General features: G+C 41.0%; 1 protein-coding gene across 7 annotated transcripts in view; it reads left to right on the top strand.

Annotated features, from left to right (window-relative positions):
• The window catches only part of PDE4B (phosphodiesterase 4B), a 522,167-nt gene that overhangs the window by 466,675 nt on the left and 39,149 nt on the right, over nucleotides 1-16,343 (top strand). For 5 of the 7 annotated variants that reach the window (XM_032426911.1, XM_032426902.1, XM_032426934.1 and 2 more), the window contains one exon: nucleotides 16,101-16,213. In XM_032426911.1, the coding sequence (XP_032282802.1) occupies nucleotides 16,101-16,213 (113 nt within the window). Of the gene's footprint in view, nucleotides 1-14,869; nucleotides 15,837-16,069; nucleotides 16,214-16,343 lie in introns of those variants that run through there. The other 2 variants (XM_032426943.1, XM_032426960.1) reach the window with 2 other exon arrangements.

The following is a 16,343-nucleotide window of genomic DNA, read 5'->3' as shown; positions in this document are numbered from 1 at the left end:
AAACAACTTTAAAAAAAAAAAATCACTGTCAGAACCTATTATCTAGATTCCGCCGGAGTCTGTGTTACATTGATATATGCATGAAGCTGAAGGAAAGAGGCCAGGACGTCAGAAGTGACACATGAAACATTTACAGTCCTTGTCTGTATGTGTGTGTTCAGGGGGAGATTGATTTAAGCCAATATTTTTTACCTCGCCTGCACATTTATGTTGGCGGGATTTCACTGGTAAATATTGGTTTAAACCAAACACTGAATCTTTAATCACAGTTACACAGACGCTGCATTATACTGCGTTGGACATCCCATTAGAAAGGAAGAAGCAGAGAGAGAGTAAGCAGAGCTTATAGCGACCGTCTTTCAAAGATAGAAAGGGAAAGTTAGAATTACATGAAATTCTTCAGAGGTAGAGATGCCAAGAAAACCACTGCTGAAATACAAAATTTTGTTTTTCTACAGTCTGGAGTTGAGTTCAGTGAAGTGACGTAGTTTACAAACCAGGGGAAATGAGGGCAAGAGCGGAAGTACTGCTAAATCAGGAGAAATTGGCCAAAGGAAGCCAAGCTGGCTGTGCCATACAGGGTGGACTTCTTCTATATTCTCCCATTTTTGTTCGCTGCTGTGTCAGGTTGGGTTGCCATGAAACCTGGGACCTGATTTTATATTTCGATGCATGCTAGTTAGAAGTTCCGAATCTGTCACAGAAAACAACGGCTTGTCTACGTTCGAACAAGGCTGCAAAAATCATACTATTAACCTTTCTCACCACACACACACATGCACATACACACACGCACAAACCTCACCCCCAAAGGAGTTGCTTGACTTTATTCATTCTGTGTCTTCATTCACATACAGAACTCCATAAATCACCTGGAGAGCCTGTAAGTCTCGGTCTATGTTCCTTCCTCCCACCCCCCACCACACCTGCACTCCCCACATCCCCACCCATCTCATTTCGGACACAGCCCTGGGCTACTTAGATGTTTCTAAGAATGTCTTCAGGAGGACCAGCTGTTCTATCTCTGAAATCTATGACTATCTCTGTTTAATTAAATCATTGCAGCCTGCATTTGGGGGTAGATGATGATCAGATTTGAAAGAAGCAGGACCCTGCTGAAATGAATGGTCAACCCTACTGGAGCCTGCCTGAGGGGAATACTGTTTTTGTGTTTCATTTGGTTTCATTTGGTTTTGTTTGGTCTCCCTTTTTTTCTTTCTTTCTTTCTTTCTTTCTTTCTTTCTTTCTTTCTTTCTTTCTTTCTTTCTTTTTCTGTTTCTTTCTTTGTTTCTTTCTTTCTTTCTTCCCCCTCTCTTCATCCCTTCCTTCCTCCCTCCCTTTTTTAAAAAAATGTTTTTCATCAGATCCCAGGAGAGTTTGAGGTGGCAGAACTTGTAGGAAAAAAAATATTGAAAATGAAAGATTCAGATAGGGTGGTTATCACCAAACCTGGCTGAGGATGGAGGTCATCTGGACCGATTCTAAAGAGGATAATCTGCCCAAGGCTACCCTGGAGCGAGACTGTGTCAGTACTTCAAGGTTTAGCCTGGAGATCACCCCTAGGAGACCGGCATAATGATCAAGTATCAACTTTAGATTCAGGCTGGATTAGAAACTGAGTTCCAGCATGGATCCAGTATAATTTTGGGCAGACTGTGTAACCTCTTGAGCCTCAGTTTGCTCACCTATAAAATAGGCATAATAACTACTTAATGGGGTTGTTGCAAAAATTAAATGAGATCATATACAAAGTCTCTCAGATTAAAATAAAATGAAGCCCATCCAAATGTCTCCTCGGGATTTAGCAAACAGGCAGCAACGGAGACATTCCTAATGGCACTGGAGGTAGACTTGCCTAAGTCTGAATTCTGACTCTACTAAATCTGTGACCCTGGGAAAGTTACTGAATTTCTGTGTTTTACAATAAAATAATACTCAGGTCATGAAATTTTGATGAAGATAAAATTAGTTCATGAATGTAAAGTGCCTAGAAAGTGCAACTGGCACTCAATGAATGTTAACTATGATCATTATTACTACCTCTTTTAAGACAAGCATCTGTGGGGTTATGAATGTTGGGCTGTTCAAGTCCTGGCTATAGGCTATGATCTATAACAGTGCTGTCCAATAGAGATATAATGCAAGCCCCATAGTTTTAAATTTTCTACTAAACACATAAAAAGAAACAGATGCAATTAGCTTTAATAATGTACTTTACTTAATAATACCTAAAATATTGTAATTTCAACATGTAACCAAATATTAAAACTTACTGAGCTATTTTGCATGATTTTTTTCACCCAAAGTCCGTGAAATCCAGTGTGTATATTACCCATGCACACTGACTAGACATATCATATCACATCAGACTAGCCAAGTCTTAGTGCTCAGTAGCCACACATGACTAGCAAGTCCCATGTTGGACAAGGCAGAAATTCCAGATTCTAAAGCAAGTCCCTTTGCCTTGATGAGCCTCAATGATTTCATTCGCAAATATGGGGATAACTTTCATGGCTTTGTTTGCAGAAGAAAATAAGCAAACTTCAAAGTGCTTTGTCAACTAGAAAAGGCTGTATGGAGTAGGCTTTCTGCTCTCTGCAATCACCCAGGAGAACACCAGGTGAATGGGGCTTTCCTACTGGTAGTTGAAAGAGATTTGGCTAATAATGTCTTGAGAGGCAGGAAAATTTCTAGCCCTCTTTTGTTCTCCACCTACCATATTTACTCCTAATGGCAAAAACCTTTGCTTCTATTCTTCTACTCTCTATTCTTGAAATTCCTTTGACAACTTTCATTCTACAGGCAAAAATAAAGTTCAGGTATAAATAACCCTTCTACTCCCTCTGATAGCACCCTAGTTTGGGACCCCATTTCTTCTTAAGTCCTAACTTTTCCTGCAAGTAATAATCGTGATATTAATAATTTATCGAGCGCTTATTCTTCACTCCATCCTATAGTCCTTACAATTTACTGCTATCAGATCAATAATTCATTTTCATATAGGCATCATTGTAATAGCAAGAACACTGAACTTAGAGTCCGAAAGCCTAGATTCAAGTCTCTAGGTTCTGCATTTACCACTTATGGGATTTGGAGTGAGACACTAAAACTCCCTGGACATCAGTCTCTTCCTGTATAAAATAGAGACAATAATACCTCTCTGATAAGGTATGGTGAAGATTGAAAGAGAGTGTACATATGAAAGAAATCTATAACTGCAAAGCATTGCACAACTGTAAAACAGTATTAAGATATTTATAAGCCACTTTGTGTGTGCCATTCTTCTGTTGAACAATTTTCAGTAACTCTTCATTGCCTGACAAGTAAAATCAGATACCTTAGTCTAGTGTAAAAAGTTCTTCAAGATTGCCCTGACCACCCTACTTTTGCAAATTTATTCTACTCTACTCCCTTACTAAAACCCAATGTTCTAACCAAATAGGACTGTTGTATTTGATCTCCCCAAACAGAACAAAATGGTGTGGTGTGTTTCTAATTTTATACCTTTATTCATGCTGTTCATTGCCTTACCTCATTTTTTTCATCTCTCAGAATTCCATCCATTCTTCTTTACCTGGCCTCCAAATCTGTCTTGATCTCCCTTTCCCCTATGTCTTTAAGATCTATCTGTGCTGCCTCTGAACTTACTTGTATCTTTCTTATGACAGTTGTCAAAATATTTGGAATTCTAGTATTGCTTGATGCGGAGACCTTCAGTAAGGTGCCTGAATACCGCTCGTCAGTGAGAGTCAAATAACAAGTTCTGCATGTGATTTTGCAGAAGTCTCCTTAAATGTCCCCCATATTAAAACTAGCCAGCCTAGGGGCACCTAGCTGGTTCAGTTGGTAGAGCATGTGACTCTTGATCTCAGAGTCATGAGATCAAGCACCATGTTGGGCTTGGAGCCTACTTTAAAAAACAACAACAACAACAAACTTAACCAACCAAGAAATCTAATCAAGATATGAATGCAAAAGAAATGTAGAGCCCATTAATTGCTGTAACTTTGAATAAATCAGCAAAAAAGAAGATGATTTGTTTGATGACTAATAAAAAGAGTGCCAAGAACAAGAATTCCTGACATTGTTTCTCTAATATTGTTCAGTAGCAGAGGCCCCATTCCTTTTGGTTAATCGATATCCCATCTATTGGTACGTTAGGCAAGTCAGCAGTGCAAACAATATTTTTTGAGCTTCTACTAGACAATAGATGCTGCGCTGCATAAAAGATCAGGCAAAAAGATATGTTCCCTTCTCTCAAGAAGGTTATCTAATGGGTGTGATAAACCAAGAGAAATAATTTAAATGAAATATGGTCAGTTGGAAATAAAGGGAAGGGAGCTTAATCCAACCTTTAAATATTTTAAAAACTTTGTAGAGATAACTCTAGACTGACTCCTAAAAGAGAAGTAAAAATTAGCCAGGTGAATAAAGCTGGGAAGGGTACTTCAGATAGAGCAGAAACAACTACAGTCTACCTCAGTAGTGAAGTTGAGTGTATCAGGCTTGAGGAAAGCAGCGAAATCATCCAACTAACCCCCCTGCTCTGATTTCATGCTTACCAAGCAATCTTATGAATAGAAATTGGTTTCCCATGTCAAGGAATGTGGAATGACTAGATGACATGAAAAACTCCCAATAAATTATTACTCTCTGTAAATTGATTGTTTGGTCTCTTCTCAACATGTTCTTGTGAATTGGACTAATATAAACAGAATGAAGTCAAATCACACTGACAAAAATCACATCCTGGACCTGAAGAGCCAAAATGACTGGGAGTTTTGGTCACCAGCCAAATACCACCCTCCTAGAGGCCATCTGATTGCGACTCGTGAGCATCTCAAGCCCATTTACCTGATTCCATCTCCACTGCTCTGTAATTCTAGCCACACCAGCCCCTGCATAGGTGACTGCAATAAAATCAATAATGCTACTAGCAACTGGCATGAATACTTTACGAGGTACTGGGTACTCTGCTGCGTGTTTTGATGTGGATACTTCATTTACTCCGCATACAACCTGGTGGGAAAGATATACAATGCTGTGGGAAAGGTGAGGAAATTAAGACTTAAAGAAATGAAGTAACTTGTCCAGGTTCACACTGTTAATAAATCAAATGGCAGAGCCAGAAATCAAACTCCTATTTGTCTTCCTCCAGACCCTGGGCTTTTAAATACAATTTAGCTGGCCTCCTTTCCTGCCTTCAAGTTTATTCTCCAAATTGCAGGTAGAGTGATCTTTTTAAAATGCAAATTTGGCTAGGCCACTCCTTTGATAAAGTTCCAAAAAGGTTTCCCATTGATTCCAGAACGAAGTCCAAAGTCCTCTCCATGGCCTTCCTTGGCTGTGTATGACCTGATCTAAACTTCGAACACCAGTTTTTCTCTCTGTGTTCCTGCCACAGGTACTGCTCTCAGTTCGGTGAGCATACCCTGCTATTACCCCTGCCTAGAATGCTCTTTCCTGTTTGTACCCAAGTCTTTTTTTTTTTTTAAGATTTTATTTATTTATTTATTTATTTATTTATTTATTTATGAGCGAGAGACCCATCTGGGGAGGGGCAGAGGGAGAGAATCTCAAGCAGACTCCTTGCCTACACAGGGCTCAATCCGAGACCCCGAGATCACAACCTGAGCCGAAAACAAGAGCCAGACGTGCAACCAACTGAGCCACCCAGGCGGCCTTGTACTCAATTCTTATTCCTTTGAATCTCATAACCTTTCAAGGTGTAACTTTCCCTGAACTCCCTGTGTCCCATCCCTGCTCCTCAGACTTTTGGGTCCCCTGTTATCCCTGTGGCAAATTCTTAGGACCATCTACACTTCTTACTAGCTCCTTTCCCAATTTTAATTAAATAAGTTCTTGTGTCATATTCTATTTCTGCTAGAATATAGGCTTAAAATAAGCAAAACCAATGTCTATAAAATTTACCACTATATCCTTAGAGTTTCCTGCTGAGCCTACAACATAATAGTCACTCAAAGAATCTATTCATTAATATGGTGTGTATATATGTTGGTGTGTGTGTGTATATGTATGTGTATATATATGTATGTATATGTGTGTATATATGTGTGTATATATATACATACATATATGTATGTATATATATTTGTGTGTATATATATACATACATATATGTATGTATATATATTTGTATGTATATAGGCATGCATATATAATAGTGTATATATAGTATATATATATTGTGTGTGTATATGGGTGTGTGTGTGTGTGTGTGTATTACACAGCCATAAAAAAGGATGTAATGCCATTTGCAATGGCATCGATGGACCTAGAGGGTATTATGCTAAGTGAAATAAGTCAGACTGAGAAAGACAAATACCATATGATTTCACTCATATGTGGGATCTAAAAGAACAAATGAATAAACAAACAAAAACCAGAATCAAACCTGTAAATATAGGGAATAAAATGATGGTTGCAGGAGATGGTGAGGAGGATGGGCAAAATGGGTGAAGGGGAATAGGAGATACAGGCTTCCAGTTATGGAATGACTAAATCTCAGGAACAAAAGGCACAGCATAGGGGATGTGATTGACGATATTGTAACAGTGCTGTATGCTGATAGATGATCGCTGCATTTGTGGTGAGCATGGCATAATCTTTAGAGAAGTTGGACCACCCTGTTGTGCACCTGAAACTAATTGTGTGTCAAATCTACTCAAAACACTTTTTTAACACTCGACTCATTATTTATTGTGTCATATCCAACAAACAACAAATGGCCAATATTTATCTGGTACTTATAATACAGCAGGTACTGTCCTAAGCATTTTACATTTATTTACTAATTAAATACTACAATCTATTATATAGTTACTGTTTTTATTCTCATTACATGGGGGAGGAAACTGAGGCATAGAGAAGTTAAGTAACTTCTTTAATGTTAGGTAACGGTAAGTGGTGGCATTGGAATATGAGCCCTGGCAGTCTGGTTCCAAAGACTAAGCTTTTAACCACTATTGTATATTCTTCCTAAATATTTCTTGCATATATTTAATGTATTAGAAAAATATTTGGATAGCAACTTACCTCCATCTTTGATCACTTCCTTGTGTCACTGCTCTTTAACACTAACACAGGTGGACAATGAAGTTCCTTGAGCACTCTTTCCCATTGATGGTGCATGTTATTGCCTAGATGCATACAGATCCCCATTAGTAAGTAAATGCCAAAGTCAGAGTCCTTCTGAAGAGCAGGTTTCTGTAAGGGGAAGGACATTGGAAGAAGGGGAGGTGGGGCAGAAGGGAATAGAGCTTGAGACTGGCGCATCAGAACCAGTTTTGCCCTGTCTGAGTCCACCTGGGTGAAAGAAAAAGTTGGGCCATTTGTTTATAACAGGCCCCGTGGCTTAGTAAAAATTACCATGGAATTTAGAATCAGAGAAGTTAGGTTCTCTCCCTCCCTGCTGGCTGTCCCCCTTCCTCCTCCCTCCCTCCTTCCTCTCAATCTCTCATCTCATCTCTCTCTCTCTCTCTCTCTCTCTCTCTCTCTCTCGTTGGATGACTTTGAGCAAATCATTAAACACCAACAAGCCTCAACTTCCTCACATGCATAATGGAAAATGTTTAATAATACTGCATAATAATAATTTCTATCTCCTGGGATTTATTTTTCAAGGAAAAACTAAGATTTGCAAGTGAAAGTACTTGGTAAACTGTCAAGTTATATGTACAAAAGCTAGTTGTGATTGGAGGTTTTTTTAACTTGTAGTCTTAGAGGAGTTTGCTAAAGAAATCGGCATCAAAATGACCTACTTTTCACTGTTATTTCTCTTGAGGGCAGTGAACCTCTTCTTCCATGAATCCACCCACAGTGAAATCCCTGTCATATGCAATTGCAAAGTTCTGTATTTATAAAGACACATTGACAAAGTCCTGCCAAGAGAAAGGCCACATAGGGCTTACAAACTGCCTTTGGAGGAACTGTGTTACAGAATGTATAAATGTCCTCCAGTTTCTGTGATTTGTTCTAAGAACGTTTTACTCAAGGTTAAAGCAACATGCCTTCTTGAAATGTTGCACTCTAACACAGGTACATTTCATTTACCAGCTATTCATCAGAAGAAAAGAAATACCTTTGGACATAAGAACCTACAATGAAAAGAAAGGTATTGCTAATACAAGGGGAAAAAAATCATAACCAAGACCACTAAATAAATAGGCCAATAGCCGCAACTTAACACCTTGAAATAGAGGCTGATTTCCATATGTATGAAACTGTTTTGCATTTTAACAAATACTTATTGCACTGTGAGGGGCAACAGAGGAATGAAATAAGCCTGCTAACTTCAAGGCACAAAGAGCGTAGAGAGGACATCTACAGGGTTAGAAGCTTGTGGCTAAAGCTAGAGTCATAAGCTGAATACAGAGCATCCAATTAATACACCCTTCTCACTTCCAAGGATCAGAAGAGTGGTTTCTTAGTTTTCCTGATGAAGGACTTCTTTAATATTTTTTTCCTCCTGTGGAGCCCTTGCTTTAGAAGTTTTGTCACAAAAACAAAAACTGTATTTAAGGGTAATAATTAGTCTATCAAATTAAATTTTTAAGCTATTTTATAGAGGCCTATTTACTGCTATTTCAGTTATTATGGTATTCACAAATTAAGAGCTAGGGAAGGTCTTGGGATACTTTCCTTTCAATGTCAAGGGTTTGCTTTATTTTGAGGTTAAAAGTGTCGGTTTTGCTGTGACTCTGTGTTCTGTGCTCTGCTTTCACAGAGCACTCCCGGTCATGTGGGGGAAAGCTCCATGCTGGTTTGCCCCCATATCCGTGTGCCACAGGGCCATTGCGTAAGGGCATGGTGTAGTTTGGATACTGATCAAAGGTACTCAGCCAAGTGATGGAGAGAGCTGAAATTCAGCCCATGCGTCACTTCCCAAGCTTTCTGCCCAAGGGTTATGTCTGCCAAGAGAGGGCACATTTTTCTAATTTTCACCAAGGCAATGTATACATTTGGGACAGGGGGTTGGGGGGGAGGAAGCTGCTAAGGCACCCAGTTCCACAGATGGACCATTTTGGAGAATGGGAAAGGCGTTTCTTATGTAATCATTGAATGCAATAGACCATGTCTTGTTCGTTGCTGTAACACCCAGCCCCTAGCATCAGTCTTGGCATATACCAAATACTCAATGTATTTTTGTGGAATGAATAAATGAACAAACTACATCTGAAGGTCCACTGATCTGGTGTATCAGTCAGGATTTGGTGAAAGCAGAATGATATATCAGGCCAGGTCTATATTTTAGAAGTGAACACCAACAAACTCTAACCTAACCAAGAGGCAGGTCTTTCCGAGGTCAGACAGTGGGAGGGACACTTTAGGATTTCATGGCCACTTACACGTACTTCTCTCCCTAGGGCCAGACCAAAACTCCACCCAACTCAGTTATCAAATATGTGGCAATCTACCTGCAGGAAAGTGACCAGGAACAGGGAGAGGGTTGGGGATGGGGGGATGGGGGCAACAAAAATTTCCTAACACGTGCCAGCACGGTGTCAAACACTTGGCATGGGTCGCTTCCCTTAATTCTCACAGCTGTTTATGCCATCTTCCTGTTTTATAGGTAAAGAAACAGAGGCATAGTCAGGATACTCATCTTGTCTAAGGTTACACTGCTAGTAAATGAATGGCACCATCAGGATTTATAAACGTCTGGGTCAGACTCCCATGTGTTTCACTGAATTTTGAGTTAGTAGGAGCATCCTGGCCTATGCAATATAAACTAACATATTTGGGGGAGCTGTTTTTCAGCTGTGTTAGATTTATTCAAATTCTGTTGATACCCATTGCTATAGTTCAACAAAAGGAAAGGAAATATGTGTTTTTTTAGAAATCCTGTTCTTTGTTTTTTAAAGTGGGCTTCCCTGGATGGGACTATCTGTTGAAAGCATACATGGAAAATCAGAAAGATGGAGAACAGTGCACAAATCACAAGTGTTAGGAGTCAGTGAATTTTCATAAAATGAACACACTCATGTAATTAGTAGTCAGAGCAAGAAAGGGACCATTACCAGTCCCCGTAGAAGCCCTCCCCCCGTAAGTCCCTTCAAGTCACTAGCCCTCCACAGTAACTAATATCTTGACTTCTGATATCATAGATTCATTTTTGCCTCTTTTGAACTTTATATAAATTGAATCTCATTTTTATGTACTTTGCATTATCTGGTTTCTTTTGCTTGACATTTATATTTATTAGATTCATCCTTGTTGTTGCATGTGGAGTGGTTCTGATTGATTTAACTACTATACAACCTTGCAAATAACTACCACCTTTGCTACTGGGAAGAGTTTGATTATGTGAGGCAGCTAAATAAGAGGTTACTTACATTTCTTTTCTATGTGCTATCTTTGGGTAGAAAGTGGAATGACTTGATGGATATGTTTCTGATACATATGGAGCTATCTTCAAATTGCATTTAGAATGATCCCTTATATCAGGAATCTAAGATAGTAAAACACATAAAAACTGAGAGTAGACTGGTAGTTACCAAGGGCTGGGGGAAAGGGGATTGGGGAGGTGCTGGTCAAAAAGTACATAGTTTCAGATATGAAAGTGAGTAAGTCCTAAAGACTACTGTATAGCGTGGTGCATATAGTAAACAATAATGTGTCATATACTTAAAAATTGGTGAAGAGGGTAGATCTTATGTTAAATATTCTCAAAGCACACATATGCACACACACACACACACACACACTGAGGGAGGGAGAAAACTTTTAGAGATGGTGGGTAAGTTTATGACATTGTTTATGGTGACGGCTTCACAGGTGTATGCTTATCTTCAAACTCATCAAGGTGTACACATTAAATATGCACAGCTTTTTTGTATGTCAATCATAGCTCAATAAAAAATTGCATTGAGATATTGTTTGTGGAAAATTTATATTTGGGCTATAATGTGTTGCTCTCACTTGCTGAATTCTCATCTGTATTAAGAGTTATGATACATATAGGGTTTCAAAGTTTAAATGATATAGGTATGTAAATGGCCTCTGTCTCCACTTTTCCCAGAGATCAGTGGGATAATAACACTTCCTTCCACTGAGTGTGGGGCCAACCCTTAGGGCACCTGAGGTCTGTTACTAGCTGGGCCACTAACTTCATTACTGCTAAAATCTATTTCCATGTTTTCCAGCTATGAGGAGCTAGCCCTTTCGTGGCCAGGCTGAGATTTCTCATTACCCTTTCCCGTCCCATCTCTGGGTCTTCCCTTTCCCACACCTCTCTCTCTCTCTCTCTCTACACACACACACACACACACACACATTTCTGCTGGATTTGTGAGGGGGAAAAAAACCTGGGGAAATTGGAATGTGGGCTAACTATTAGCTGAATTGGAAAACTATTAAAACAGAAAAGGGGACATCATTGACTGAAAAAAAGAGTGTAACTCAATAGTTTGTATAATATGATCTCCATGCACATACATAGACATACATGCACATTAATAATGGTGATCTTAGTAAAAATGTGACATTCTTGTCATTTCAAATTTCTGCTTCTCTGTAATTTTCTCTAACATACCTATATCCCATCTGTAATAATACATGTGATATTTACAAAATGTGCACAATACTTAAAGGTCGACAGTGTGGTTTTGTGTGCATTCTCCTATTCTACCTTCCCTGTGAGAATAGGGCAAGTCTTCTTCTTAACCCTCATTTTCCAGATAAAGAAATTAGTCTCAGCCCACTCAGGTAACTTGCCTTAAGTCAGCCACTGAAGCAAGAGGAAGGACCAGAACCACTCCAGCTCTTCTGAGTAAATACTGCACAGCCTCCCTGTGCTACTCCCTGTGTTAGATACAGCAGAAAAGGGAAGAGGAGACTCAAGAAGGTGACAACATTTAAGAAAGCAGTTACACAATTTTAAATAGAAAATACCCAAAGGTAAGACGCCACTTTAAATCAGCATTTTCAGGAATTCTTCCTGAAAGAATGCAAAGCTGAATCCTTTAGTTCATAGACCAAGATATGGTCTTGCCAGGAATCTTGCTCTAGTAATTTAACCTCTGACTTCTTGGCTTGTGCCTTAAGGTAAATTGGAGATAATCATACCTCTTCAGTGGCTATCAGAGAGATGTCGCAAGGATAAATGAGTAGTGTGCTTAGAGCTCCTTTGAGAAGAGGACTTTATGAATGCCACATATTATTACCAGATTAATATTAACTATAATTATTTATCCATTCTCTCTTCCTGTTTCTCAGGGTCAAATGCAATACCTACCAGACTTACAAGAGGAAGTTAATCTCCCTTTGCCACTCTTGTTAGAGGGAAGGACACATAGGAGGTTGGTTCTCCTTGTCCCTCTGGAAATCTGTGACAGTAGGGTCAACCCCATGACCATACATGGTCCCATCACCTGCTCTTAGGCCCTTGAGACTTGCTTCTGTGGTATTAAGCATTGTTCCTTCTCAGAGCCAATTTTGCAAGACAGGAAATGACCATCTTTATGGACATGCAACCTGCGCAAGATGTGGAGTGGTTCCCACATCCAGCAGGGCCCCATCGCTGCTGTCTTGAAACGTGTAATAATTTTACCTTTGATCTTGTGTTTGGAAGTGAAGTCTGAGGGGAAAATAGAGTATACTCCAGTGGCTTGGAGGCTGGGCTCATATGCTGCCCCACCTTTTTTTGGCTACTTGCCTGCCTCCCCTGGATATGTTCTCAGCCACCTATTTCCCTGGTCCCTGGCACCCCAGAACTCATCCAGAGTCCCTTACCCTTGCCATCCATTCCTAGAGGGGCCCTCGGTGCAGGTGCAGAGAGGGCCTGAGTTGGGCATGTGTGCCTTGCAAAGTCTCAGATGGGGCATGATAGCAGCCATCCCTGGCCTGGGCTGGCATGGCTGTACCATGGTAGACAAGGCTATGTCTTGGTGGGAGAGAGCCTCTTGTCCTACCCTGATCTAGGTATCTAGTATGCCCCAATGCAGAGCTTGTGGCATCCTTAGGAGCCAACTATCTGCTGTGGAGTGAGGCATCAGTACTGTGGGGAAGGGAAATGTCCAACTTCCCCAGAGCCTGCCCCTGGCTGGGGCACAGCACATCAGTCTGGCAGCTGGTGGATAGGGGTAACCCAGTAACTTGTGACCTGTGTATTGCCCTAAGTCACTAGATACAGGGCTTGGGGGCCTGTGAGGGTCTGCACTCTCCTCATGGTATGCTTATGCCTGAGGGAACACAATATCCCTACTCCCAAATGCCAAGCCTCTGTGTTGTTTTGATTACCATTAATAGTTATGCTCCTATGTGTTGATCATCTACTGAGAACTGGCTAACATACCAGAAGCTTTATATACTCTATCTCTAATCCCTTTATAACTTTATGAGATAAGTATTCTTATCCTTATTTTAAGATGTAGGAAATTGAGACCCAGGATCACACAGTAAAGGGTAGAAGAGAAACTCAAAATGCGTGAGTCTCACTCCAAAGCTTTCTTACTCTTTCCACAGTACTATAGATGCACCATCCAGCCTCTAGATAGCCAAGTAGTTGCAGGCTGCTTGGGCAGGCACTTTGGTCTCCATTCCTCTGCGAATTTACCGAGTATCCAGTAGGCACCCGATCTGGCTCTGGTGCTGGAGCCAGGAAGTTAGAGTGTGGAGGCCAGTCCTGAGCAGCACCGGTCCTTTCCTTTGGCTGTACCTAGAAGGAGCAGGAGTTCGATACCCATACACTCAGCCCACTGACATCTGTGCCTCCTGACTTAGTTACTGGGATAAGAAGGGTCTAAAATGGGACACAAAGCCTTGACTATCGATTAAGAATCTGAAAAGGAAAAATTCCTCATTAACTTCAACACTAACTTCAAAAACTTTCACTTAAGAAATATTGTAGCTGACCACAATAAGAAAGGGCAGTAGAGTAAGGGCCTGTCACATCCACTGGCCAGTCACGGGCATGTCACTATTATACCAATTCTAGGAGCTCTCCTGTGCTTGCTCTGGGTCATAGACCGTGAATGAGCTGTGCAGGTAACCCTTCATTGGTGGATCTTTGCAAAGTCCTCCTTCCTAGTGCTTCTGCTGCCGTAATTATTGTATTTCCGTTGTCAACCCTGAGTGGAAATTGGATCCCTTTTTCCCCTCTCCATGAAGGAGAAATGGGATAGATCATCTTACAGTCATTTTGCATATTGACCCATTCAAAAGGCTCAGAACATCCTAGGTGCCAAGAACCACAGGTTGTGATGCGGAAGACACCAAGGTAGTAAAGCCCAAGTAATCGGGAAGTGGTTGGACTTTTCCTTTGATATGAGGCTGGGAATGGGATGGGAGAGTTTTGGCACTTCAGGAAAAGCTTCCTGGGAAGAAGTGGAAGGTGTTTTGGACACACTAGAGAGTAAGTGACAAGATTCTGCATGTTGAAGCAGCCCAGCAAGACTGAGGAGGAAAGGAGAGAAGGTATGTGTAAGTCTGGCTTGAAACGAGTTTTACTAAAAACACCTCAATTCTTGTCTGCATATTTTTGAGGAGTGTGAAAAAAATGGAGGAAGTCACCTCCCGTGGTTTTGTGGCTTTTTAAATATGACATACAGGATATTGAATGTTAACCCCACATTATCCTGAGGTGTATGCATATTTGAGAGATTCTTTGAAATGTGCATCTGTGGACAAGGATCTCAGTCCCTTGGGGTCTCTCTTGTGCTAATTCTCTTTTCTGCTTCAAGTGTGAGTGTCACACACACAAAATGTCAAATAATAATAAAAGGGTATGTGGTCTCCCTCGGATTTCTGTATGAACATGGGAAAAATGCATTCTAAACTTGACAGGAATGTATGAAGTCTTCTCTATAATAGAATTCCATACAAGATTTTTAATTTTATTAGTGCCTATTGTGTGCTTGCATTCCAGAAAGCTTGATGGAATTAATGAATGTTGTTCCTCTCAAAATCAGGCATGGATCCAGGAGAGTCTGACTGACTTTTATCACTGTCTATAGCATCATTCATTCATCCAGCATTTATAAAGTTAATTCAGTGTTTATTAACATAGAGTTCTTAAGTCAATACTCTGGAGTATTAGTTTAGACTCACAAACGTTTGGGTATGGAATGACATGTTGTGACCATTCAGAAGAGCTTTATTATCCAGCAAAAAATATGATCTTAAAAACAATATTTTTTGAATGGACCACTAAGAAATACTTCCAGAAAGTCTTGAGTCCCACATCCACAAATCAAAGCCTCCGGGCTTTAATCGAAGTGAAAATCTGCAGTGTTCACATCTGGATCCACCTGAAAGTCCGGTTCAGAATTTCCCTGTGATCCTGGCAGTTGCAGAAGAGAAGTTTTAGCTTTGTTTAGTATAACAAGAGCTGCCTTCTCTGGCCAATAAACGTGTTCATGTAAAAACTCCAGTTTCTCTTAGACCCACATCTTATCAGGGAAACCTCATTTTGCCTTTACTTAAAGGAGGGATTCAGAAGAGGGGAGGAATAGCCTACACCTCTTGCTTGTGTGGGTCAGTGTTTGCTGAGTGAAAAGTTACTCCAACATGCACGCATTCCCCGGAATGAATGACTGCCTAGCCTTCCAACGTAACTGTCTGTCCCCCGCCCCTCCAAGTTTTCGACTGTGTGTTTCATTTAGAAGAAAAGCAAAATGAGAAAATGCTTTCCTCATTTCTCCTCCAGACTGCAAACACTCAGAAATGACATCACGCACCCTAAAGAGCCCCAGGATGACTAAGGCAAGAGAGCCTGAGAAAATTCAACTGCTTCTGCCTTTAGTTTTAGGACACATGTATGCAGATGAGCTTCTAAGAGATGGTTCCCCGCCTCCTTCCTCAGAGGAAGTTTCTTGGTAGATCGCGGACACCTCATCCCCGCGGGGGGGGGGGGGGGGGGGGGGGGCGGTGAAAACTTGGCACCAGCCGTCCCAGGCAGAGCACCGCGGTGATTTGTTCTCCTGGTGGAGAGAGCTGGAAGGAAGGAGTCGGCGCGCAAATAATGAAGGAGCACGGGGCCACCTTCAGTAGCTCCGGGATCAGCGGCGGCAGCGGGGACTCGGCTATGCACAGCCTGCAGCCGCTCCAGCCTAACTACATGCCTGTGTGTTTGTTTGCAGAAGAATCTTATCAAAAATTAGCAATGGAGACGCTGGAGGAATTGGACTGGTGCTTAGACCAGCTAGAGACCATCCAGACCTACCGCTCTGTCAGTGAGATGGCTTCGAACAAGGTAAGAGATGACCGGTTTATTCTTGAAAGCTCCCCCGCTCCCCTGGGCTCCCCTGGCCTCTGCCTGAGGCAGAGGTGCATCCGAGGACGCCGGCGGTCAGAATGAGTTTGCTGAGCTGCCTCTGAAGATT

This window comes from Phoca vitulina, unplaced genomic scaffold (assembly GCF_004348235.1).
Source record: "Phoca vitulina isolate PV1807 unplaced genomic scaffold, GSC_HSeal_1.0 scaffold2, whole genome shotgun sequence".
NCBI classification, from domain to species: domain Eukaryota; kingdom Metazoa; phylum Chordata; class Mammalia; order Carnivora; family Phocidae; genus Phoca; species Phoca vitulina.
Note: the sequence above shows the minus strand (reverse complement) of the source record. Positions and strands in the feature narration are given on the sequence as shown.